The sequence below is a fragment of the Dendropsophus ebraccatus genome, chromosome 10 (genome assembly GCF_027789765.1).
Source record: "Dendropsophus ebraccatus isolate aDenEbr1 chromosome 10, aDenEbr1.pat, whole genome shotgun sequence".
NCBI classification, from domain to species: Eukaryota; Metazoa; Chordata; class Amphibia; order Anura; family Hylidae; genus Dendropsophus; species Dendropsophus ebraccatus.
Window position 1 is genome coordinate 22,312,789 of NC_091463.1, and position 24,197 is coordinate 22,336,985.

A 24,197-nucleotide genomic window follows, 5' to 3' on the forward strand; every position below is an offset into this window, starting at 1 on the left:
ATACATACCCTTGACTTTACAGCAGTGGTTGCAAACCTTCAACTCCAGTCATGCCCTGACTGTCAGGAGATGATAGGAGTTGTAGTTTTGTTACTGCTGTAGAGCCATAGGTTGGGGAACAGTGCTTTACAGACATAAGTGACAAGGCCTGTTTGTCTGACATCACCACAGCTATAACAGGGCTAGAGCGATGTCTTGGAGTAGCCAGATGTAGATAAAACAAGTCGGCCTAAAAAGAGACATCATCAAGTCTATATTTGATCAGTTAAGCTCCAATTCCACAGGGCGACTGGAGGAGCAAACAAGCGCTATTAGCGCTCGGTTGCTCCTCGTTCCTCACTCACTGCCGCTGCTATTACGCGCGGCGTCAGCGAGCAGATGAGTCCGAGAGGGTCTGAGGGGAGGTGCGGGGGGGCTGCCCGGGTCATCTCTAGATCGTCCGGGCAGCCCATAGCATATAGCAGTGCTCTGCTGTCGCCGCTTCTATTCCATGGAGCAACAGCAGATCGTTACTGTATGAGTCGTTTGTCTTTAAACATGTTGAAAGACAAACGACTGCAACGATCAGCCGACATGAACGATGACATGAACGAATACGGCCGATAATAGTTCCATGGAATAGGGCCTTTAGGCTAATTTCCCAAGAACCTGTCATCCTACTGTTATAAGGGCAGGTCCTTATATACAGACACATTAAACTCCCTTAAGCGCTGCCCAGAGATTTCCACCGATGCACAGCACTGATAATAAAGCTACTGTATTTGGAGGTCAGTATAGCTAAACATCTTGAGTACTGTTGAGTTTTGCACTATAGCCCTCAATTCATTTGACTGGAGCTTTATGACAAACATTGGAGAATCTAGACCCACAAACAGCTCTTCCTTCTGACTCCTAGAAGAGGAAGTATATGTAGAAGAACCATATAGTATGAAGATAATCCTTTATTAGTGGAAAGTACTCAGAAACATGGAAGTAAGGAATAATTATCGGCTGCAGAGATCAGGCAATGTGCCTGATCCTTTTCCCTTCTCCATTTGCCATATAGAAGAGTTAGGAGACTTCAATGCACAAAAAATCATCAGCTGATGACTCCAAAATCCTATGACCTGCTTAGGTGTAGCTATGTACCACACTATGTATCACACATAGAATAGACATTGTTGACTTGAGGTATACATTTTGTTGATATAGTATAGGAGCATTCCACTTCATGGCGACTACTTTTAAAGTCCAGTGAAAATGTTTAATTAAGTATTGTATTGCCCCCCAAAAGTTATACAAATCACCAATATACACTTATTACGGGAAATGCCTTTTCCCCCGCACTTACTACTGCATCAATACTTCACTTCCTGGATAACATGGTAATGTCACTTCCTGGATAACATGGTGATGTCACGTCCCGACTCCCAGAGCTGTGCGGGCTGTGGCTGCTGGAGAGGATGATGGCAGGAGGATGCTCAGTGTCCCTCCAGTGCCCTGTGTCCCTCAGTGTCCCCCTGCCATCATCCTCCCTAGCAGCCACAGCCCGCACAGCTCTAGGAGTCGGGTCGTGAAATCACCATGTTATCCAGGAAGTGACATCACCATGTTATCCAGGAAGTGACATCACCATTTTATCCAGGAAGTGAAGCCTTGATGCAGCAGTAAGTGCAGGGAAAAAAGCACTCTATAAGCATTTCCCGTAATAAGTGTATATTGGTGATTTGTAAATTTTTCGCCGGACTTCTCCTTTAAGTGAGTCCTTGACATCATAGGTGTATCACTACACATTGACCACTGCCATCACAACAAAAACGCCAATGGGGAGCATCCCGGTATGTCAGAAAAACCACTGCTGCCATATTAGCCCTCTTCTCTGGGCCACACCGCACCTCAGCAACAGTGCAAAACCCAGCAGCCCCTGTATTCTGTATACCAGTAGGGGTCCCAGTCTATGTATCCCAGACCATAGTGTCCTCTGACCTGGCTATATGACGTGCCAAAATATAAAGGTGAAATTGAGTTTTGCAACTTCTTAGTCCTTATGATTAATGAATCGTTACCTTAAATTCTGCCCCTTCAATGTAGGATTTTGTCTGTTCTCATAAGTGGCAGATATAAAATAATGTTATGTCTATGGGCCATCGTTACATCTACTTTAACCTTGTAATTACCGCCGAACCAAACAGTGTGGGACCGTGCTGGCTGGCAGTGAACTAGTTAATTGTATACTAGTGACTGGGAAAACAGGCCACCTGATTGTCAAATGTTGCTGAGCGAGCATTTTGGGATACAGCACTGGCAGATTGTACGGCCCTTAAGTGAGTACATGTCTCCATTAGAGGGAGAAAAATCATTCTACAAGTCAGAGTGTAATTGTTCTAGCCCGGCTCTCATCACTCCGATTGGAGTCATTAGCCGCTCTGCGTGTCTGCCGTCTTATGCCACATTACCTGGGTAGCAGATATATTGGGGAGTTGCATTACAAGCAATTCGCTAATAGGGTAATAATAATATGGATGCTTCTATATCTGCCTGTCATGCATAATGTGACAGCGTCTTGTCGTTCATTGGTGATATTCAGACCATAGGTCTGTTATGGGCCTGTGGAGAGGGAGTTTAGTCTCCATTTGTTTTTAAAAATGTCATTGGCCAGTGAAGCATCTACTATAGAAGCAGGTGACATCCCAAGGGAAATGCAGGATTAGTTCAGAAAAGCTCACTACTATACCACTCTATACTACTATAGTGCCCTATACTACTATAGTGCCCTATACCACTATACCAAGCAATACTACTTTACCACCTTATACCACTATACCACTCTTTACTATTATGCTGCCCTGTACCACTATACCACTCTATACTATTATACTGTCCTGTACCACTATACCACTCTATACTATTATACTGCCCTGTACCACTATACCAACTAATACTACAGTAACACCCTATACTACTATACTGCCCTATACCACTATACCACTCTATACTATTATACTGCCCTGTACCACTATACCAACTAATACTACAGTAACACCCTATACTACTATACTACTATACCACTCTATACTGCTATACCACTCTATGGGGGGATTTATCAAGACCTGCGTACTCGTCTTAAATGACCCTTTTTATGGCCAAATACAATAAGAGGCGCATGACTTTTATTGAATCCGTCCGGCTGTGCGCCCGGCATTCCAAATCTACACCTGCTTCCAGCAGATGTAGATTTGAACCATGATTTACGTCTGCAAGAAGGCGTGTGGGGGGAGGCTATATCACACTATATCATAGTAGAATTTGGAAACTGTAGCAGTACTGGGGTACTATACAGTGGTAATATTTGTGACACTATATGGTTATGTTCACACAACGTCAAAAAAAGAAAAAAGCATCCACTTTTTCTAATTGAAAGACGTCCCTTATTGCCACGAATTAATTCACTTCAATTCCTCCCTTATTGCCTCCTAAACTACAATAATGTACCAACAGCCGTCATTGTACTGACGGACAGCCAGGCAGCTAAATGACGTCCGTTATTTTACACTCAAAATGAAGGATGTAATTTTAAATGGAGCTGGAATAACGTTGTGTGAACATAGCCTATGGCAGTAACATTTTGCTGCTGTATGGCAGCATTATTTGGACACTATATACTGGTAACTAGAGATGAGCGAACTGGGTTCGGGTTCGAGTCCATCTGAACCTGAACGATCGGCATTTGATTAGTGGCGGCTGCAGAACTTGGATAAAGCTCTAAGGTTATCTGGAAAACATGGATACAGCCAATGACTATATCCATGTTTTCCACATAGCCTTAGGGCTTTATCCAACTTCAGCAGCCACCGCTAATCAAATGCCAAACATTAAGGTTCGGATGGACTCGAGCATGCTCGAGGTTCGCTCATCTCTACTGGTAACGTTTGTAACCCTGTGTGTCAGTATTATATTATTTAGCGATAATTTGCACAGGTGCCCATTCATTCCCCATAAGACCAAAGGGCACCAACTGTGCCATTCTCTTTCCCACGGGGCACTGTGAACATAATGCCCTCTCTACAGGTACTACAACTTTACTAAGGCTGGGTTCACACTATGTATATTTGAGGCTGTATTTGTGAGGCTGTATAGCAACCAAAACCAGGAGTGGATTGAAAACACAGAAAGGCTATGTTCACATAATGTTGTAATTGAGTGGATGGCCGTCATTTAATGGCAAATTTTTGCTGTTATTTTAAAACAACGACTGTTATATTGAAATAATGGCAGTTATTTACCGTTATATGACGGCCATCCACTCAATTTCAACATTGTGTGAACAGAGCCTTTCTGTGTTTTCAATCCACTCCTGGTTTTGGTTGCTATGAGGACCTGACTTGAGGACCAAATACTGCCTGAAGTATACAGTGTGTGAACCCAGCCTTAACAAAGAAAAAGGGGGCAAGCCTGGGAACTGAGAACAAATGTATATATATAAAGCATCAATCCTTTTACTGTAGAAACAGCTGCTAAATATACTGACATCAATAGTAACAGTGGAAATGACTAAACTGAATAAGAATTAGGCCAGAAGGTTTGGCAGGCCCTCCTTACAAGTCTCTAGGTCTTATTAAGAAATGAAAAAAAAGAAAAGGTTCTAAAAATCCCACATAGGGTGTAAGTAATCAGATTGCGCAGAATTAAAGCCCCTAAACAATCTAATCAGACCTATATAATCTTTAAAGAACAAGTTCAAAGCTGCTTTCGCTGATCACACACATGCCATTTGGATAACAGGGCAGGAAAGCGCTCAACCTTTTACCAGTAATTACCTGGAGAGGATCCAGCCGCGGCCCCGCCATCCAAATTCACTTTAGGAAAAGGGATCAACAAGAGCAATGACATTACAACATGACTTAATGCTGTCTTACCAGGAATGCATTATTCGTATTATTCCTATTGGAAGGAGTCGGAGGGGAGGATTTATCAATACTCGGAGCCCTGGAGCCAGACAGGGAGACTGCCAGGTTTAACTGCGGGGTATAAATCAGACGCTTGACATTACCAATCTGATTGCTCTACATCACTCACTACTCCCATTTTCCTCTATCAATCTGGGGGGGGGGGGGGTTAGCAGCGATATAGTGATTGGTTGACCTTCTGCTGTAACACTAAAAACACAAGAGCTTGATGTCATGTCCCATAATATTTTATTACAGGTTTGGAGCTGGATTGGAGACTGGTATGGAATTAGACAAGCACAGCACAGGTAACAAGCACAGCACAACACAGCACAGCTGCAGTACCAGTATGTTGGGTATATACAGATAAAGTCCATGTAAGGTCATAAGCCACAGATTCCATATTAAAAGGGTTAAAAAACCAGGGCTCCTTTCCTCCACAAACAGCAACACACTTGTCCACAGGCTGCGCCTAGTGCTGCAGCTCAACTCTGGGAGTCGAGCTGCAGTACCATATACAACCCTTGAACAAGAGTGGCGCTGTTTCTGGATAAAAGCCACCTTCTCTTTTTTTTGTTTTCTCCAGTGCAGTCACCCCATGTTGAGTAAGGGTGGTATTACACGGAACGATTATCGTTCGAAAAATCGTTAAATCGTTCGGATTTGAACGATAATCATTTCGTGTAATAGCAGCAACGATTAAACGACCAACAAGAAATCGTTGATCGTTTAATAGGATCCGGACCTATTTTTATCGTTTGATCGTTCGCTCATCGTACGCACATCGTTCGCATATCGTTCGGTGGAATAAGAATTCACAGCTGAAACGTACGCAATATCGACGACTAAACGACCGCAAGAACGATCATAAATAACGATCATCATTTCGTGTACTTGGGTGAACGATTTCGGGTCGTTTGCTTTAGCGGTCGTTTAAGATCGTTTATCGTTAGTCGTCGGAAAATTGCTTGGTGTAATAGTACCCTAAGACATAAAGCTGTGTGGGTGGAGGGATGTGACAACTGATACTGAGCTCAGAAACCCATCTGCTGATAACCTGTATACTAGGAATTGGGAACCTTCAGCCCTCCAGCTGTTGCAAAACTACAACTCCGATCATGCCTGGACAGCCGAAGGCTGTCCAGGCATGATGGGAGTTGTAGTTTTGCAACAGCTGGAAGGCCGAAGCTTCCCCATCCATGCTGTATACACTTGAGCCTGGTTTACAAGGAGTACTGTCTGCGATATAGCATTTATTAACCTCCAACTTCTTTCGAGCCATTAAGAGTTTATAGGAGCAGCTTTGTGATTCGCCCGCTTATAAAAGGACATAACGTAGGTTTATCAGCTGGTAATTTCTGATGACGGATTTCATTGGTGACATGTTACTGACCCTGCACAATGACAGACATTGCATGATTCAGGGATTTAAAGGGAATTTGTTGATAGTGATGGAGAAATCTCCTATCGATCTGATATACGCTAGGTATATACTCCCTGACACTGCACATGGATTTATGGTTCTGGAAATCTGACATCGCCATTCACATCACATCAGTTCCATGTAAGAACAAAATCTGCATAGGAGCAAAAGAGTGTAATCTCAATAAAGAGCCCTTTCCTTCTAGAAATCACTGGTGGCTCAAGATCGTTGTATTAAAGGGGTTATCCAGCACTACAAAAACATAACCACTTATTACTTGTTACTTATTTCTTATTACTTATTTGTCCCACTCTTGTCTCTAGGTCAGGTGTGGTTTGCAGTTAAGCTCCATTTACTTCAATGGAACTGAGTTTCAAACCCCACCCAACCTGGTGACAAGAGCGGGCAAAAGTGGCCATGTTTTTGTAGCGATAGATAACCCCTTTAATTTTACATGTATCTACGAGAGATCAGATTTTCACCAAAGCCCCCCTTTAAAGTTCTGTTTTGCTTTTTCTGGCACAAGACGGTTATGAGCCAACCAGGCTTCCATATAAGAAATGTTGCCTTTGCTTGAGCCTATACTGTCCATCAGTAAATGTTTGGTAGCTCACAACTATGTTACTTGCTAATTATATGCACTGAAGGAAGGAGGAAAAAGGAACCCAACCTATCAGTATTGTGGGGCCCCCAAGTTGGTGAGATTGTTTAAGGGGTCTGGGGGTATGAGTTCATTATATGTCTAGGAGACCAACTACAAAGAATCCTTGTACTTTGAAGACAATGGGGGAGATTTATCAAGCATGGTGTAAAGTGAAACTGGCCCAGTTGCCCCTAGCAACCAATCAGATTCCACTTTTCATTTTCCAAAGAGTCTGTGAGGAATGAAAAGTGGAATCTGATTGGTTGCTAGGGGCAACTGAGCCAGTATCACTTTAAACCATGTTTGATAAATCTCCCCCAATCTGTTGATATAAGTGGGTGCCATGTAATACTTAGTTTTCCCTGTAGAGGCACTGTAGGGAAATTGAACACCTTGCTGCCAGGTTCCCCTACAGACACTGATGATCACTGTGATGTACTTATTCATTTTTTTAAGGGACCTGTTTTACAAAACCCCTGTGTCTCTGAGTTGGGGTGTACTTGGTCGTTCTGGGGTAATAACCAGTCTACTTTTCTTTTTTATAATATTTGTATTAAAATTTTCCTCCATATAGTGAGCGCTGAAAAAGAAAGCTTGGAGCATTCCTGGGATCACACAGAACCAGCCACCGACTCCACCAGCAAGGTACCGTACCTCACGATCACTGGAGGAATCACTCGGACAGTCTCCTGTGTTGTCTGGTCATAGACAGGACTGTCACTAGGATATTTGTCGCACAATGCAACATTGGTCATAAAAGGAGAATACCTCAAATTACCTTCATGAATGGGAATATTTTTTCATCATTTTCCCTGCAGCGGCCTCTACAGGGCAAATGCAGTGTTACATGGGACAGGTCAAATAAATGAATGTCCATGTAATAGATCAGGGATGGGGAACCTTTGGCCCTCCAGCTGTTGCAAAACTACAATTCCCATTATAGCCAGGTATGATGCTTTGCAACAGCTGGAGGGCCGAAGGTTCCCGATCACTATAAGAGATGCACTGATTGGGTCTATCAAAGTGAGGACTAGTGCTTGTCAGCTGATGTAGCTGATGTGGCCCATAGAGGAGGGTCCGGGAAGGGGACTCCTCTCCATGATGTCATATGGACTTTTGTCATGTTGAGACCTCCACCTAAAAGGATTGTTGAGGAAAAACTGACTAGTGGTGGTGTAAAAAAGGAAAATAAAAAGAAGTGACCTACCCTGATTCCCTAAAAGTCATCCAGACCTGCCATTTTCAGTATACAGTGGTACCTTGGTTTAAGAGTAACTTGGTTTAAGAGCGTTTTGGTTTAAGAGCTCACAGTTTTTCAAAATTGTGACTTGGTTTAAGAGGATTGCTTTGGTTTAAGAGCTCCCTGTACTGTGTGGGAGCGCTAGTGGGGGAGGGGCATGGTCTGCAAAGCGGGGTCTAAAGCCCTGTGCTCTGACCCAGGACGTTTCCCTCACCTTCCAAATCATAGCAGATCCACTTCAGGCTGGGGCCTACATCAGGGGACAGGACTGTGGAGGTAATCTCTCCATAGCTGTAACCCCTCTCTCCCCGGACAGAGAGTGCTGCTATACAGTGCCCACATCTGCCCTGTTCATTCCTTCATGCTCCCTGCAGTCTCTGTCAGCCCTTGTGTTTCCCATTCTCTCCATTAATGTACAGTAATTTATAATATCACACATTCTGCTGTTTCTGAATGTTTGTTTCATCTGTTTTACATGTAATTCAGAATAATAAATCATTATTTTGGGGTGTGGAACCAATTGTCTGCATTTCTATGATTTCTTATGGGAAAATTTGCTTTGGTTTAAGAGTGGATTTGGATTACAAGCACGGCCCCGGAGCAAATTATGCTCGTAATCCAAGTCACCACTGTATATGTATATGAGGGCCTCCTGACTGCCACCTGAGGTGTCTGCTCTGCTACCCTCTACCCATGCAAAATACATGCTTGCTCAGCAAACATCTGTGTGTATGGCAGTCATACCCTACTGAATGATCACTTGGCTGACAGCTATAGAAGATGATTTATTCCTGCACTATTATCAGCAATTGACATTTTACCATTTATAGAGTTGTGTCGTCCTCCCTGCTATCCTTTCTGTCTGCAAAGTGACTGTTTATGTGGAGGTTTCATCAGGATAGAAACAAAGTTATAGAATAAGACTTAGAAATAAAGCAGAAGGTTCATAGGATGGAGATTACCTCTAGTGACCAGCATGGGGCAGTGCATTACACATCTCTGAGCTTCTACTGCATCTGATGGGGAATGGCTTGCCTTCTTTAAAAAAATAAAAAATTATATATATATATATATATATATGTATATATATATATATATATATATATATAGTGTGTGTGTATATATATATATATATATATATATAGCTAGATAGATAGATGATAGATAGATAGATAGATAGATAGATAGATAGATAGATAGATAGATATTTATTTATTTATTACTTTCTAAGTTTTCAATAAAGAGTTTCTGTGCAAAATGGTGATATAGCAATGTGTACACCCGACTTTTGATCTTGGGTCGGGGGTATGGGGGGTTCACATGCATTTGTTTCCTACACTTCTTTTATTTCTTTCCACATTCATAGGTTATTAGGATTTATAAGGGCACACCTCCAGTGTACAGTATATATCTGTGATAGGCGATTAGATTGTGAGCTCTGTGGATAATCGTGGTGCTTAGTTGTATGAATATTGTGTGTAGTAAGGTTTGCCTTCCCCCTGACCTCCAGTACTCACAGGTTTTATCTCATTCACAGTGGAGTGAAGTCGGTGAGTTTTATGGTTCCCCGAACATGTTCACTCTTTTCAGCCTGGAAATGTCACAGCAGTATCTCAGAGAAGAAGAACTACGCACTAGACATCAGTCCGCTCTGCTCCGGCTCCGGGAAGAAGCTCTTAAAGAGAAGACCAAAGCAGAATTGGCTCTGCTCAATCACCAGAAGACGTGAGAGAGCTTTCCTAGTAACCAACAAACAATAGTGACCGACAAACAATAAATGATCTATGTTCTAGATTATTCTAGGAGTCTTATCTAGTCCAGGTTGATAGATAGATAGATAGATAGATAGATAGATAGATATTTTGGTTACTTTAGGAGTTTTATCTACTCTGAGCTTACTCTAGAAGTTATGAACATTCTTATTGGCCCCAGAATAATAAATTAGTATCACTTTTTATTGGTACTAGTTAATCCCAGTTGATTTCTTGGTTGTTTCAGATACTGGGAAACGAAAAATGAGCCAAGTAAGTTAGAAGACCTGCTGAGACAGGAGCATGAAATCCAAAGGAACCTAAGACAAGAGCAGGTAATTGGAAATCCGTTGTCTATGTAGAAAATGTTCATAAGAAGTGTAAAGTCCTTCTGACATCTTCCTATTGTTGTGGTGTGGTACTTAGCCAGTTACTGTTATGTTGTTTGTCATGGCGCCAGTACTGTAGTAGTACACAGGTGTGATGTTGGTACCTGTTTTGGCCAGTTTATGTCCCCAAATGGTCGGTAACCCCTGGGCTTTGTTGCGGGTCCCTTGGGCACTTGTCACAGTAACCTGGAGTGATAGTAGACCCACCAGGGATGTCAGTATCGCAACCCACAGCGAGGGAAAAAATAACCCAAGGTAGACGGTGGTGTGTGTATATTTGCAGTTGCAGGAAGATAAGATAGAGTCCCGTGCGTTTAGTATAAAAAATGAAAACTTTACTGAACGAAGTTGCAGGTGAACAGTACACTCAATACAGGTAGTGCAAATCTTAATAAAAGTAGTTGCTGACAATAGAATAAACCAGTGCTTTGTAAAGGTAGGTGCTTTGTAGTAGTAGTAAGTGCTTTTGTAGAGAAGGAAGAGGAAGAGAGGAGTTGCCAGAGGAGTCCTGCCCAATGTAGAATCTGTACTCTGCCGGAACTGAAGTGTAGAGAAGAGATAAGTGATGCTTGTACTCAATTTTAGACTATAGTCTGACCGCCTTTTGCCCCCTAGTTGTGTAGAACCCATCCTAGGTGGGTAGCATAAGCCCCAGTCGCCGGTTATCTGTGTGCAGCAGACTTCGAAGATTACCCGGTTGTCTTGCACTGCGCAGTAGGATATGTAGACGTATTCTGATAGCTTTGTCCTACTGGGGTTGGTTCCTACTGCTTCAGGAGACCGCCCTGCACGTTTTTGAGAGGTTCCTGGCGTGGACTAGGGTTATCCTTGGTAGCTTCTCTCCCCTATCGTGGACTTAGCACTGCTTAACTGTAGTGGTTGCTTGTATAAGGAATAAAGTCTTCGGCTGCATCTGTCTCTGGTCCATGTCAGCGCTCCTGGCCAAAGCCAGGCCCTGGCTTAACTTCTGCAGGAACTTGGTCTCTGTGTGTGCTCTCTCACTGAAAACTGAGTAAGGACTGAACTTACTTATTTCCTCCACCATGTTAACTTCTCCTACAGGGGTTATATCTAAACCCTCCTGTGAGGGGTGGGGTTGAGTGTGGGGGAGATAGAAGAAGCATAGGATAGGACAAGAAGAGAGAGCACCTGTAACTGGTCAGCATACAACACATGGCACAGCACAGTTAACCCTTTTGACTCTACAGTCGTGCATAAAAGACATAAAAACAGTAGTGACACCTAGTGGAGAAAACAAAGTACTTCATCTCCCACTGGCTAACCTGAGAGAAAACTTTAGGACAGGTGCCAAGGAAAAACACCAGTGGTGGGGACAGCTCTTGGAGAACTACATCTCTCAGTCTGCCCTAGCAGGATAGGAGTCATAGTCTTGCTGTAGTTTGGAGGCCTCTGGTTTAGAACAGTGAAATCATTTTCTGACTTTTCGCTATGGCTGAAAAGTTTCCATTCTCTAATCTTATCGTTGCCCAGCGTGTCCTTGTTAGGAGATGGAAATGTAGCTGCCTGTCAAATAACTTTTTCCCATATGAGCAACATGTACTTGATTAGGTGACCAGAAATAGATAATGCTGGTTATAGCCTGAGAACAACCTCCTCAATCTGCAGGCATGCTACCCAAGACCAGAAGCGGACCTGTCAGCAGTTTTTGCTGACTTTACATCATTGTAGAATAGCTCTTCTTAGGTGTTCTTACCCTGAATCAGGAGATATCACTCTTATTTCAATCTGTCACTCCAGCCATTACCGTAGTACATCTTTCATTCATAGACTGGAGTCACAGAACTCCTGGCATTATGATTTATGATGGTGCCGGAAGCTCCGAATTAGTTTGAATCTTCACACCACACTACTGACACAGCCACATGGCTGTGTCAGTACAGTAGTGTGAAGATTTAAACTGATTCAGAGCTCCCGGCATCATTATGAATCATAATGCCAGGAGTTCCGCATTCTGTTCTGCAGTACAACGTCCATGTTTACACAATGCATGAATGCCCCCTTAGAAGTTCTATTCCGGTGGGGGGAGATTCTGGTGTGGCCGATAATCCCCAGTCATGTTTCAGGGCTCTTTTATCAGATATTGCCTTGGGGTTATCTACCTATAGGTGGCACTAGAGAGACAGTCTTCATCTTTCTGGAGGAGACCTACTCTGCATACTCTTTCCCAGGGTGCACTGCTTGGCCTGTAAGAGTCCTTTGACCAGCTGGTGGTCTGCAAAATGGGAACCAGTAAAACTTTAGAACTATGACTATGTATGAAATGTCATCAATCATAATAGGACAATGGCTGTTTAGAAAGTACATGCAACTTGTTCCCATCGCTACACCATTTTGTTGCTCCAGGCGGAGATTAGGCACTTGCAGAACATTTACAAGGCTGCCCACCAGGAGAGGAAGTTGTTGCTGAAGCAGCAGAAGGAGATACTGAGGATACAGCAGGCGGCAGCCAACATTCAGCAGAAATTGCATGGTTCTGGGGTGATACTTCAGGTATGGACTAAGAGAGATGAACATTCTCCATGATATTACTATGCATGACCTGTCCTTACTTAGTCATAAGTCACACATCTGCTGTAAGGAATGATATGGTCTACCTAGTGTAGGCAATCCTCTGTGAGCTAAAGACAGCAGCAGCACAGTACTCTGTCCTGTCTAGAATGACTGTGCTTACCTTACATACATTGTATTGGGGCTACCACTTCCTGTTCAGGCCTTGAGACATATTCTTTCTTGCAGGCTTCAGAGCTGATTGATCTGGACCCTTCTGCCCAGCTGTCCAGATACAGCACGCTCCAGGATTCCACCTTGGTTTCTGAGCATCCCAACCAGGATACGCAGTCGGCCATTTCTGACCTCTCTGAGGATGATGATGTGACGGACAAAACCCAAACAGCAGAGACATATCAGTACGTAGTATAGTGTGCATATATATGTTATGCATACATATGTATCTCCATAGTAACAGTAAAAAATGAACTGTTTTTAGATCAATTCTCTAGTCATACTACTATCCATCTGTCCCTGGCTTCTTGCTATTCCACTTAATGTTTGTTAGAAGAAGATAGAGGACAGACTGATCTCAATTTGTAGTCTGTTACCTTGAACACGTGTAGATTTACATAGGAGCTGTAGACACTTAATGGTAAAAGACTTTTAGTTGAGACTATTTGTTAAAGGAGAACTCTATCCAAATCTATAAATCTGTTGTGGGTGGGGAGTAGGGGTAGACTATAATAAAGATTCTATACTTACCCATCCCCATGCCCCCACAGTTCATTCACATCTGCCAGATTCCAGTTTCTCCTGGATTCCTGCATCATTACGTACCAGCGGGAAGTATTCACTCAGCCAGTCAGTGACTGGACAGATGTCTTGCTTCAGTCACTGACTGGCCGAGCGGGCATTTCTGAGCCATGAGGCAACAGAAGTCCGTGAGCTGGTGATGCACGGATACGGGTAAGTATAGATGAAGTATACAGGTAAGTATAGAGTCTTAATTATGTTCCCCCCACCCCTGCCTGATTTATAGATTTGGCCAGAGTTCTCCTTTAAGTTAGATATGTATAATGCTTTTTTCATGGGTGTTGTTGAGGGTTTAGCAGATCGTTTTCTTTCTCACTAGGATACAGAGGGCAGAGGATGAGAGTACGACCCCTGTTCCTGAACTCTCTGACAACTCAACTCTTAGAAGATGTGACCCTCAAAGCAGAGAAGCAGCAGAGGAGAAGGTGGATGCTATTACTGGTAATGTTATCTACTACTGATAGCAGCATTGTAGGGGTATTCCATTTAACAAAGTTATCCCCTATTCACAGGACAGGGGATAACAAGGAGATTGCTGATGGTCTGATCACTGAGACCCCATCAATGCTGAGAATGGTCAAAATTGTCCCTGGAATTATTAGGACACTGTGCACACCATGCATGTGTGGCAAGTACTCCAATCATTCTCTATGGGTCCATTGAACATTCCTGATAGCTTGTAAGTGTTTGGGCACCCATAGATAGGTCTAGTATCATCAATCAGCTTATTCAGGATATTCTTGTGGCAGCGCATCCACTCATGTAAACAGATGAACTGCAAGACTACAGTTCCCATCACACCCTGGCACCTGCATGGCATGATTGGAGTTGTAGTTCTGCATCACAGTCCTAATTTCTTCATACATTCATCTAGATAAAGATTTAGTTTCGTGAGATTTAACACTATTTGTGTTACAGAAACAAAGGTATTAACTGTGATCATGCAAGAAAGAAGCAGAGGCTATTCTAACCTATTGTCTTGTATCGCAGATGTAAGTGCTCAGGGAAGGTCTTTATCAGGCGATGGAAAGCAAGCGGAGGAGTCTCCTCAGAATATCATGGATGGATCTCCAGCGACTCAGGAAGATCAGAACAATCACTCACAGGCAGGAGAGCAGGACACGGCTCGTGTATGTACCTGTCATATACATAAAGCTACATAGCAGCTATATATCAGGGTCCGGCTTTATGGGAGAGATTGTGGTGTAAATACTCCAATGTTAGTAACGGATTCTGGGAAAGATGGGTGGCTATTGCTACCTGCTTACAGTGTTATCAAAGGAAATAACACGATCCCGGCACTCACATTGCAATGAAGAAAGTGTGTTTATTCACACAACTGGTTCGCTGCACGCGTTCCGACCATAAGGTCTTTCTCATTCTGTTGAGAAAGACCTTATGGTCAAAACGCATGCAGCGAACCAGTTGTGTGAATAAACAGACTTTCTTCATTGCAATGTGAGTGCCGGGATCGTGTTATTTTCTTTGTGGATTCAGCATTCCCTTGGCACCATGACCCTGCTGGAGTGCCGATTGCTGGTGTACTTTACAGTGTTATCATCCAGCGCTCCTTGAAGAGCAAATCTGCTTTCCTATGAAAAATGCTTCCCAATCCCATATTGCTTCATATGTAGGGATATCCCTTATTCAGGGGTGTAAGAAAGCTGGATGTCCAATTCAGATGGAGCAGTAGTGGTGGCACTTATACATTTCTATCCAATTTCCCCAAAAAGTAATATAGCTAAAAAGGGCCAATTAGGGACAGAGATCATTTAGAAAGACAGGCCAGAAACCATACTTCAAGGTTTGTGGGTTTCCAGACTGTTGTGAAGTTAAGAATTGAAGACAGTGTATTTGGGGTATCTGTTTACACAAATCATAGCATAGGGACCACCAGTCCCCCTCAGGGCACAAGTGCAGCTGTCACTATGTATCCCTATATATGACATATTCTGTGTGGATAACACAAGAAAATTATATCTAAAAATTTTTAGTAAGATATGATTTAGTATTTAAATGTTCTGTGTAGAGTATTGAAGTTATTCTTATAGCAAGATATAAAAAGTGTCACTAGAATATGCCATCATAGATACTGAGGCTAAGTACCACAGCTCCATCACAGATTTTCTCATACGGCGGGCCTTATTCTCTGATTCTCTGCAGTTCCACCACTGCAGATAGTAAAGATTACGGAGGACCCCCCCCCCCCCACACACACACACTGATCGGATACTGATACCTGCTGTGATGTGTTGTACTGTACACATGATAAGTATTTTAAAGCAACTCTGTACCCACAATCTGACCCCCCCCCCAAACCGCTTGTACCTTCAGATAGCTGCTTTTAATCCAAGATCTGTCCTGGGGTCCATTCGGCAGGTGATGCAGTTATTGTCCTAAAAAAACAACTTTTAATTTGTCAGCCCCGTGCCCTACGGGAGTGGCCTAGATTGTGTATGTATTAGACTGGCACAACCTCTCTGTCCCTCCTCCCCACCCTCCTCATCATTAGGAATGCTCCAGGCAGATTGCCTACTATTCGTCAGCTGTGTCAGCACGGCACATGGGCTGGATTGTTAAGACACTTGTGCAAATGTTCATCATGGAGAAAATGTTCCAGTGGCATTCCTAATGATGAAGAGGGTGGGGAGGAGGGAAGGAGGGGTGGTGCAAAGTTAGGGCACAGATACTCTAAGCCACTCCCGTAGGGCACGGGGCTGTAAGTTTAAAAGTTGTTTTTTAGGAAAATAACTGCATCACCTGCCAAATGGACCGCAGGACAGATCTTTGATTAAAAGCAGCTATCTGAAGGTACAAGGGGTTTGGGGGAGTATCAGATTGTGGGTACAGAGTCACTTTAATCCTTCATATATGTTTTTACTAGGAAGAGATCTTCGCTAACAGAACTGAAGTGGACACCTTCCTAAATAAGCAAGATACAGAGAGGCCTGCATCAGAAGATTCAAGGTAAAATGGGAATCCTGACAAAATTCTAAAGACACTATGAGGCTATGTTCACACTATGTAAAAGTACGGCTGTTGTTGCCATCGGCAACAATGGCCCTACTTAATGCAGTGTGGAACATTTCCTCTTGTTCTATGGGATCCCGGCCAGAGCGTATACACATCGTATACGCTCCGGCCGGGATCCCATGCCGGGCCGCAAAGAACTGACATGTTAGTTTTCTGCCCTGTCAGTTCACACAATGAAGCGAGCGGCTTCATTGTGCGCTATGGGGAGTTCTGATGCGGACGCACGCTGATGCGCCCGCATCAGAACACTACGGCCATAAAGATCATTCCGCCGGTACTGCAGTACTGGCCTGGATAATCTTGGCAGAGAACGGCCGGGTCACGGAACGGCCGGTCCGATACAACGTGGGAACATAGCCTTAATCAGGGGTACCAGCGTTAAGGTTATACATCTTATGTTCTTTTTTTTCAACTCTAGAAATAATCTCAGCCTGAATGAGAAATTTAAAAATAGAGAAGAGCCAGAAGCTGAGAGCTCAGAAGAGCTAAGACAGGGTAAGATATGTCACAAATTTTATGTTTAGTATCATACAGACTCTTATTGTTGGTATAGTCAGTACATGTTATTGGTGGTAAAACCTGACCTCTTCCTTGACATTTGAAAGGAAAAGTAAGTTGGTGAAAATTACAATTGTGCTAAAGTTGCAGGTGAGTGCAGAGTCAGGGCACTTAGACATTTAAGGCGGTAATGTTATTAAGCTAAACTTTTGAGATGTCATCTAGACATGTGCAAAGTTAAAAACACACTGTGTCTCACTCCTGAGACCAACTACAATTGCTAGTTATAAGCGGTTAAAGCAGACAGTAGGTGCCCACAATATCCGAGGCTGGCAAGAGCAAGTGAGTCAAATCTAGCAGTTTCATTAGCTCTCAAGACTTCAGACCTGGTGGCACTTAAGTTTAGATAAATTACAGTATCACTTTTTATCTTAATGTGAACATGAACCCATGTTCTTTTATTCCACTGTTTATAGGTGTACACATTATACACTGATGGATCCAATCATGTTCTCTCTGTACTATATAACTGACCATAAGGAGCAAAGGACACATTATGACACCATTATGTGAACTATATAGATGCAGACCTGTATTGCCCAAAACTATGTTTCCTAGCTGTAGTTTTGGTTCATCTTCACATTTTTTATAACCATTCTCTGTTATGTACTAAGAAGGTGACCAGATAATTTATATACTTACATTTTCATTTTCAGACCCCAACAAAAGACCAGCAACCCAAGACACTGCAAGCGATACCCACTCAGGGACCATACCCATTAATAGTCTCAGTTCTCGAAGTGTCTCTGTGCCTTCCAAATCAGAATCCTGTGTGCTCTTCCCGTTTCTTGCAGAATTTCAGAAAGTTTCTGCTAAACTTATTAATATTTCTGAAAGTACCGACCAAGGGCAAGACACAGAGAGTGGAGATTCAGAGGTGTTTGACATGGAGTCTTCAGAGTTTCCAACTGGAAGTCTATTAGACAAGGAAAGAGGGGAAAACATAATAAATGAAGAAGAAAATGTAAAGAGAGATGTAATTTCTTATGGGGAAGAGCCAACGTCTTCCCCAACAAAACCCATAGACTCTAGAAAACAAGTTGTATTGGTTATGGATGGGACACAGAGTAAGACTGAAACAGCCCCACTGGCATGTGAGTCCTTTCCAACCTCTGAGGACTTGACAGAATCAGATACAAAAACATACGGAAATCAGGACAGTAGTGTAGTAAGAATTTCCGACATACAGAATTCGACGTCAATGGGTCCAGAAGACGACGGTAATGCAGCTGAAATGAGTTCACCTGACACTAAAGACCGGCAAAGAGTGACAGAAACTAATGAAAAACAATCCTTTACGGAAAGTGCAATCTTCAGGAAAATTGAGATGATGCCATTTCATGCTACAACTTCAAAAGATTTATTTCAGATTAAAAGCTTTCCACATCGGAGCGAGGAAGACATCATATTCATCACGGATGAAGTTCTCCAGCCTATCGAAGACACCTTGTCAGAAATCTTGTCTCCAGTTGATGAAAAGCTTTCCTACGAAAGCGCAGACCTGTATTCCCCACAACAGGATCAGAGCGAAGAGCTCCCTTCTCTCCCAAGAGACTCGGGCTCCATTAGGAGCGGCGATAGCGACACAGAAGACTTTCCCACCCCACCTGAGGAAATACTTTTATCCCAATCTGAAAGTTTGCAAAGTAGTGGGGAAGCTAGCCTCATCGATGAGATCCATTTACTATATGATAGCTTCCTTACAGAGGACACTCTCCTTCCACCAGATGAAATTATAAATGATGAGAATTCGAGAAGGTCACCTGAAGTGGTAAAGCCATGTAGACCATTCCTGACACTATCCAAAGCTGAAGATGGTGCCCACGACCCTCTCGCTACCTTTGAGATTGGAGACCGGGTATTAGTCAAGCTTTCAAAGCCTGGAACTTTAATGTATAAAGGGTTGACGTCCTTCAAATCGGGTTATTGGGCCGGAGTAGCCCTTGATAAGCCTGAAGGAGAACACGATGGAACATACGAAGGGATCAAATACTTTGAATGTTCTAAGAATTGTGGAGTGTTTGTTAGACCCAGACAGATCTCGCATCTGTTGTTTGATGACATGGATGGATCAGATCCACGCAGGGATGAGGATGATGATTGTGATGGTACATTTGGTAATGGTGCATCCAGAGATGTCCAGTCACACAGTGATGGTGGAGAAACAAGTGGAAGACAACTTGAAGAAAAGAAGGAAGGGAAGGAGTCTTCAGGAAAGGACACCAACCAGTCAAGGTCATGCAGTTTAGAGACATCAGAAAATATTAATGATCTTCAAGGTGCTGACATTTCCCCAAGATATTTAAATACCCTCCCAGAAGAACACATTGTTGAAAGCGAAAACCCTGGTCGAACCTTGCAAATAAAGCAGTTTTGTCAAGATGACACTAACAAATTAATAGTGCCAAACCCCCCGCAGAACGACAAACACAGATTGCTTCTAAAGGTTACAGACGAGCTGATCAGCAGAGTCTTATGTGATGCCATCGAGACATATTCTAAAATATCTGCCCCCGCGAAGGAGTCAGTGATGAATAGGAGCGAGGATGAGGATGAAAAATGGATGGGGGCCGAAGAAGGATTCTGCAATCAACTCCCATCAGTGACCATGCGGGAGGCAGGCGGATACCTGGACATGTTACTGACTGATGTTATAAATAACTGCATTAAAGAGTATAAAAAAATAAGACAGAGGAAAGGAAAAGAAAATATACATCAGTCTTCCATTCTCTATGGGAGCCCTTTCCTGGTACGTATATATGGGTGGTATATTAGATCACAGTAACCTGCTGCAATCAATTCTAATTAGAGGAACACATCAGTGTTTAGTTTACCTGCAGCGCCCCTACAGGAAGGATTAAACATTACACTGTTCTCTTTTTACAATTAGTGGTTTGCCATTGTAATATACAGATGCATTTGTGTTATATCGGGACAATACCATAGGACAAAGGAGGCAAGCAGGACACCAAGAACTCCCCAGCATATGCTCAGCATCTTCCTTGTGTGATATTTCACGTACGCCCCGTGACTGAGTCTGGTACATGCAGTAAGGACGTAATAACCTGGTGTTCAGGCTTCTCTGGTTTCAGCCGTAAGTGCTCCAGGGTTATTTGACTTGCAGTTATTGTACCCGGCATGTGTACACTGGCTCACTGATAAAGGAAGAACCAGACTGAAACGCCTCTTATCCAGATTATACTTACAGTAGGCAAACAGGATAATTTGCTTAAGAATTAATTGTAAAATCTGAAGAAGCATTAACCCCAACACTGGAATATTTGCTGATCATTGGCACACTGGGCTCTATTGTTCTATTGCATCTGTACTGGAAAAAAACATTAGTCTTATTTATCATCTGATTATCATTTTGACACATGTTGTCTTTGTAAAGGGCCATTTACATAGGTCAGTGATTGAACAGTCTTTGTAGGACTGTTCATTCAGCCGATCATTGCCTCGTGTAACCATGATCTGATCAGCTGGCTGATGGTCGATGATGATCTGATCGATGGTCAACAACACATCTTCTCATGTAAATTCGATATGTTGCTAACGTGCTGCAAACTATTCATGGTTGGGGAGTGATCATTGGTGCTATCCTTCTTGCAGTACACACCAGCCGGTGTCAGTGGTCTTATATACAAGCACCAGATGACTTGTTATATTATGTTATGTTATGTAGCCAATCATCACTCCTTTTACCTGATTATCAGTCTATGAAAATGGGCCTATACAGACTCCAACTTTTTATATGATGACACTACAGTCAATCTGCTATCCAACTCAGCAAGTATAAGTTGGTAAGAATTATGAGACATATGGAATAGGAATAGGTGAACACACTTAAAAATTAGTGAACCTCAAGCACGCTGGAGTTTTACCGAGCCTGAGCATGCCATATTTGACTACCAGTGTCTCGAGAAGTTGGATACAGCCATTGGGCTGCCAGGAAAACATGGATACAGCCTATGGTTTTATCCACGTTTTCCAGGACTCAGCATGCTCGAGGTTTCTAGTCAACTAGACCATGCACATTAGATTCAGGTGATTCTGTCAGTTTCAGTGGCCAACCATCTCTTATGTATAGTGGTGTCACGATTTTGACTCGCTGGGGGGGGGGGGATAGGAAGTGGGAATGTTGGATTTCAGTGTGCCCCATTCTTTGCTTTTAGGAAGCAATGTATTCCACTTTTCCCACTAAGAACAGATGAGTGTGTATGTGTATACGGGGTTGAGAAGAATAGATGTCAAATAGATAGGAGATAGCATTTGTATTTCATTAGCAGCCTCCTGTCTTGCATATTTCTATAGGTGGATAGAGAAGTCATGGCTGATCTTCTATACATCTTTTCTCCAGGTGACTGAGGACCCCAGGACGTCCATTCCATTGTGTGGACACAGAGCATCAGCAATAATGAAATTTACTGATAGGTTATTTGAAGATCTGGTAAAAGATTCACTTCAAGTGATTGCAGATATTACCTGTAATAGAGCACAGTGCTGGCCGTCACCTGGAGGAGAGCCGCCTGCTTGGTGCGTATAACTTACAGGAAATCTACAGTCATAACTAGTGATCCAAGTCAGTAAAACAAAACCTTTCTAAGAATATTGTGATTCCAGCAGGTAAAGAGCTGTGATCTAAGGAGAGCAGACATCCTGCCGCCATTGAATCAGATGGAGAAGACCTGGCCCTCAGGAGAACTGACAGATCTGATGTGTGTTCTTGTACCATTTTGTTTGGTGTTTTTGCACTTTTACTGGTTTGCACCTTGATTAATATAACAATTATTTATTCTCTTATGTAAATTATGTCACTAGTGGTAAAGACAATGAACGCTATGGGAGCCCTATATACAAACAGTTTAATAATGGATAATAGTGGGTAGGGTACGTATAACAAAGCATAAGAACCACAGGCTAAGGAACATTGGCTTGGAGAGTAGAGACAGCTGTGATGAAGAACATTTTATTTTTGAGGCCACTTTGAGAGTAAAGCGCTCAGTGCGTTTGATACTATGATTGTTTTATTCTTTATATATTGTGTTTTGTACATTTTTGTATTTTAATAAATATACTTTCTCGTGCGTCTTATTGGGGGACACAGACACCGTGGGTATAGGCTGCTGCCACTAGGAGGCTGACACTAAGAAAAAAACAAAACAAGTCGGCCCCTCCCAGCAGGCTATACCCGCCCACTGGCACTGAGCTAATTCAGTTTAGCTTAGTGTCAGTAGGAGGCAGACGCAGGTCTGGTTACTCCAGACCAGTTTCTGCTTGTTTAATTTTGAGATGTTTAATCCTTTTCCTCTACAGGTCAGGGGCACGGTGGGTCACTAAAGACTCGCCCTGATCCCCCCTTATGCAACCAGGGCACAGACCCTAACTGGAAAGGGGCTGTTTACCCTAGGTTGCCACCGGCCGGACACAGCGCCCAGGACACAGACTAGCCCTGCTGTCTGTTTGTTCCTCTATGCGGACTTGCTCCGCCAGCCCCTGCCCGCCCAGCCTTCCAAAGTTGCGCGCGGCAGCGCGGCATAGTGCCGGCAGAAGACTCATGGGACAGGTCAGTTCTACATCAGGGGTAAGTAAAGCTCCCCTGCTCTCCTTCCCTTCTGGGGTCCCCCGGTTTCCCTTCCGCGGTCTGTCCGGGCCCTAGTCCCCGTTCCCCCCCTTCCCAGGCACCTCCAGCTCCGTTCCCTGCACCTTTTCCCTTCCCCGCTGCGTTCCGGACCTCCTGCCGTCTCCGCATGCGGGGGGGTCGGGAACTGGGATGCTGCTTTAGGTGCCGGTTGGGGGCCTCCCCCCCCTTCTCTCTCTCCATCTTGGCCGCGACTTCCGGGTCCGGCCGTAACTTCCGGTCCTCGCGGCCTCTCCTTCCCGCGCGCGCGCGCGCCGCCTCTTCTTCTCTGGTCCGTTTGAATTTCCCGCGCGCGGTCTTTCTCCCGCGCGGGCCGACGTCTGACGTCACTCCGCACGTGACGCGTCACTACGCTCGTGACGCGGTCTCCTGGTCAGCCCGTTCGGTGCGGCAGCCTGCGCAGCTCCATAGTCGTCAGGAGTCTTCAGTCCCGTGACTACAACCCCCAGTCTGCTCTTCCTGGCCAGTCTTCTGCTGTCCATCCTGCCTCTGCAGCCGTCCTGTGCCCTGCCGGACCTCTGCCTTTTTTTCACAGATTGATGCCTGGTAAGGTCTCTATGGGATTTTATGCCAGGTTTTTTTCTGTCTTTCTAGTTTTCTCATGGTGTGTATTCTGTCATTCTGCAGGTGTCTGGTTTCTTCTCAGCTCCAGCATTTATCTACCTGTAGGATTACACTAGCTGGCTGTGTTTTTTCTTACTAATATATGTATATATATATTTAGTTTTTTTCATTATGTCTGACTCAAGATCTGAATCCACACGCCGCCAGCATCCTCCTCCTTCCTCTGTTACCTACTATTTCTGTACGTCTTGTAACACTAAATCTGCTTCCGGCCACTCTCAGCCTATCTGCGCTGCTTGTTCCATGCAGTCCTGTTCGTCTATGTCCCCTACTCAGGACCCCCCTCCGGAGTCTGAGGAGTCTGCCCCGGCCTGGGCGCGCTCTCTCTGCCAGTCAGTATCGCAGATGGCTCAGTTGTCTCAGTCTGTGGCGGCCGCCCTTGACCGCCTGTCTGCTTCTTCTTCAGCGCCCGCCCTATCACGCCCGGCAGCCGGTGGCGTACGGCCCGGCAGGAGCCGCTCCCACAAGCGTCCTCGCCGTGCCTCTTCTCGCTCTTCCTCTGGCTCCCCTGGAACTAGTTTGGCCCCTACTCATATCTCCCCTAACAGGCGATCCCATTCGCCTGGAGATCTGTCGGATTCTGAGTCGGTTTCCAACTCGGATCCTGAGGATGTTTCTCCCGCGGCTTCCACTGTGGACAGCCTGG

The 24,197-nt window shown here is 43.9% G+C and overlaps 1 protein-coding gene across 1 annotated transcript in view; it reads left to right on the plus strand.

Annotated features, from left to right (window-relative positions):
* Positions 1-22,372, plus strand: part of CCDC187 (coiled-coil domain containing 187) — a 76,188-nt gene extending 53,816 nt beyond the window's left edge. Inside the window, exons 18-30 of the mRNA XM_069943959.1 lie at positions 5,184-5,233; positions 7,566-7,636; positions 9,769-9,956; positions 10,230-10,317; positions 12,736-12,882; positions 13,129-13,298; positions 14,015-14,136; positions 14,686-14,825; positions 16,580-16,662; positions 17,147-17,223; positions 17,943-20,035; positions 21,647-21,822; positions 21,913-22,372. Of these exons, the coding sequence (XP_069800060.1) occupies positions 5,184-5,233; positions 7,566-7,636; positions 9,769-9,956; positions 10,230-10,317; positions 12,736-12,882; positions 13,129-13,298; positions 14,015-14,136; positions 14,686-14,825; positions 16,580-16,662; positions 17,147-17,223; positions 17,943-20,035; positions 21,647-21,822; positions 21,913-21,916 (3,409 nt within the window). The 3' untranslated portion in view covers positions 21,917-22,372. The remainder of the gene's footprint in view (positions 1-5,183; positions 5,234-7,565; positions 7,637-9,768; positions 9,957-10,229; positions 10,318-12,735; positions 12,883-13,128; positions 13,299-14,014; positions 14,137-14,685; positions 14,826-16,579; positions 16,663-17,146; positions 17,224-17,942; positions 20,036-21,646; positions 21,823-21,912) is intronic.
* Positions 22,373-24,197: the final 1,825 nt, after the last annotated feature.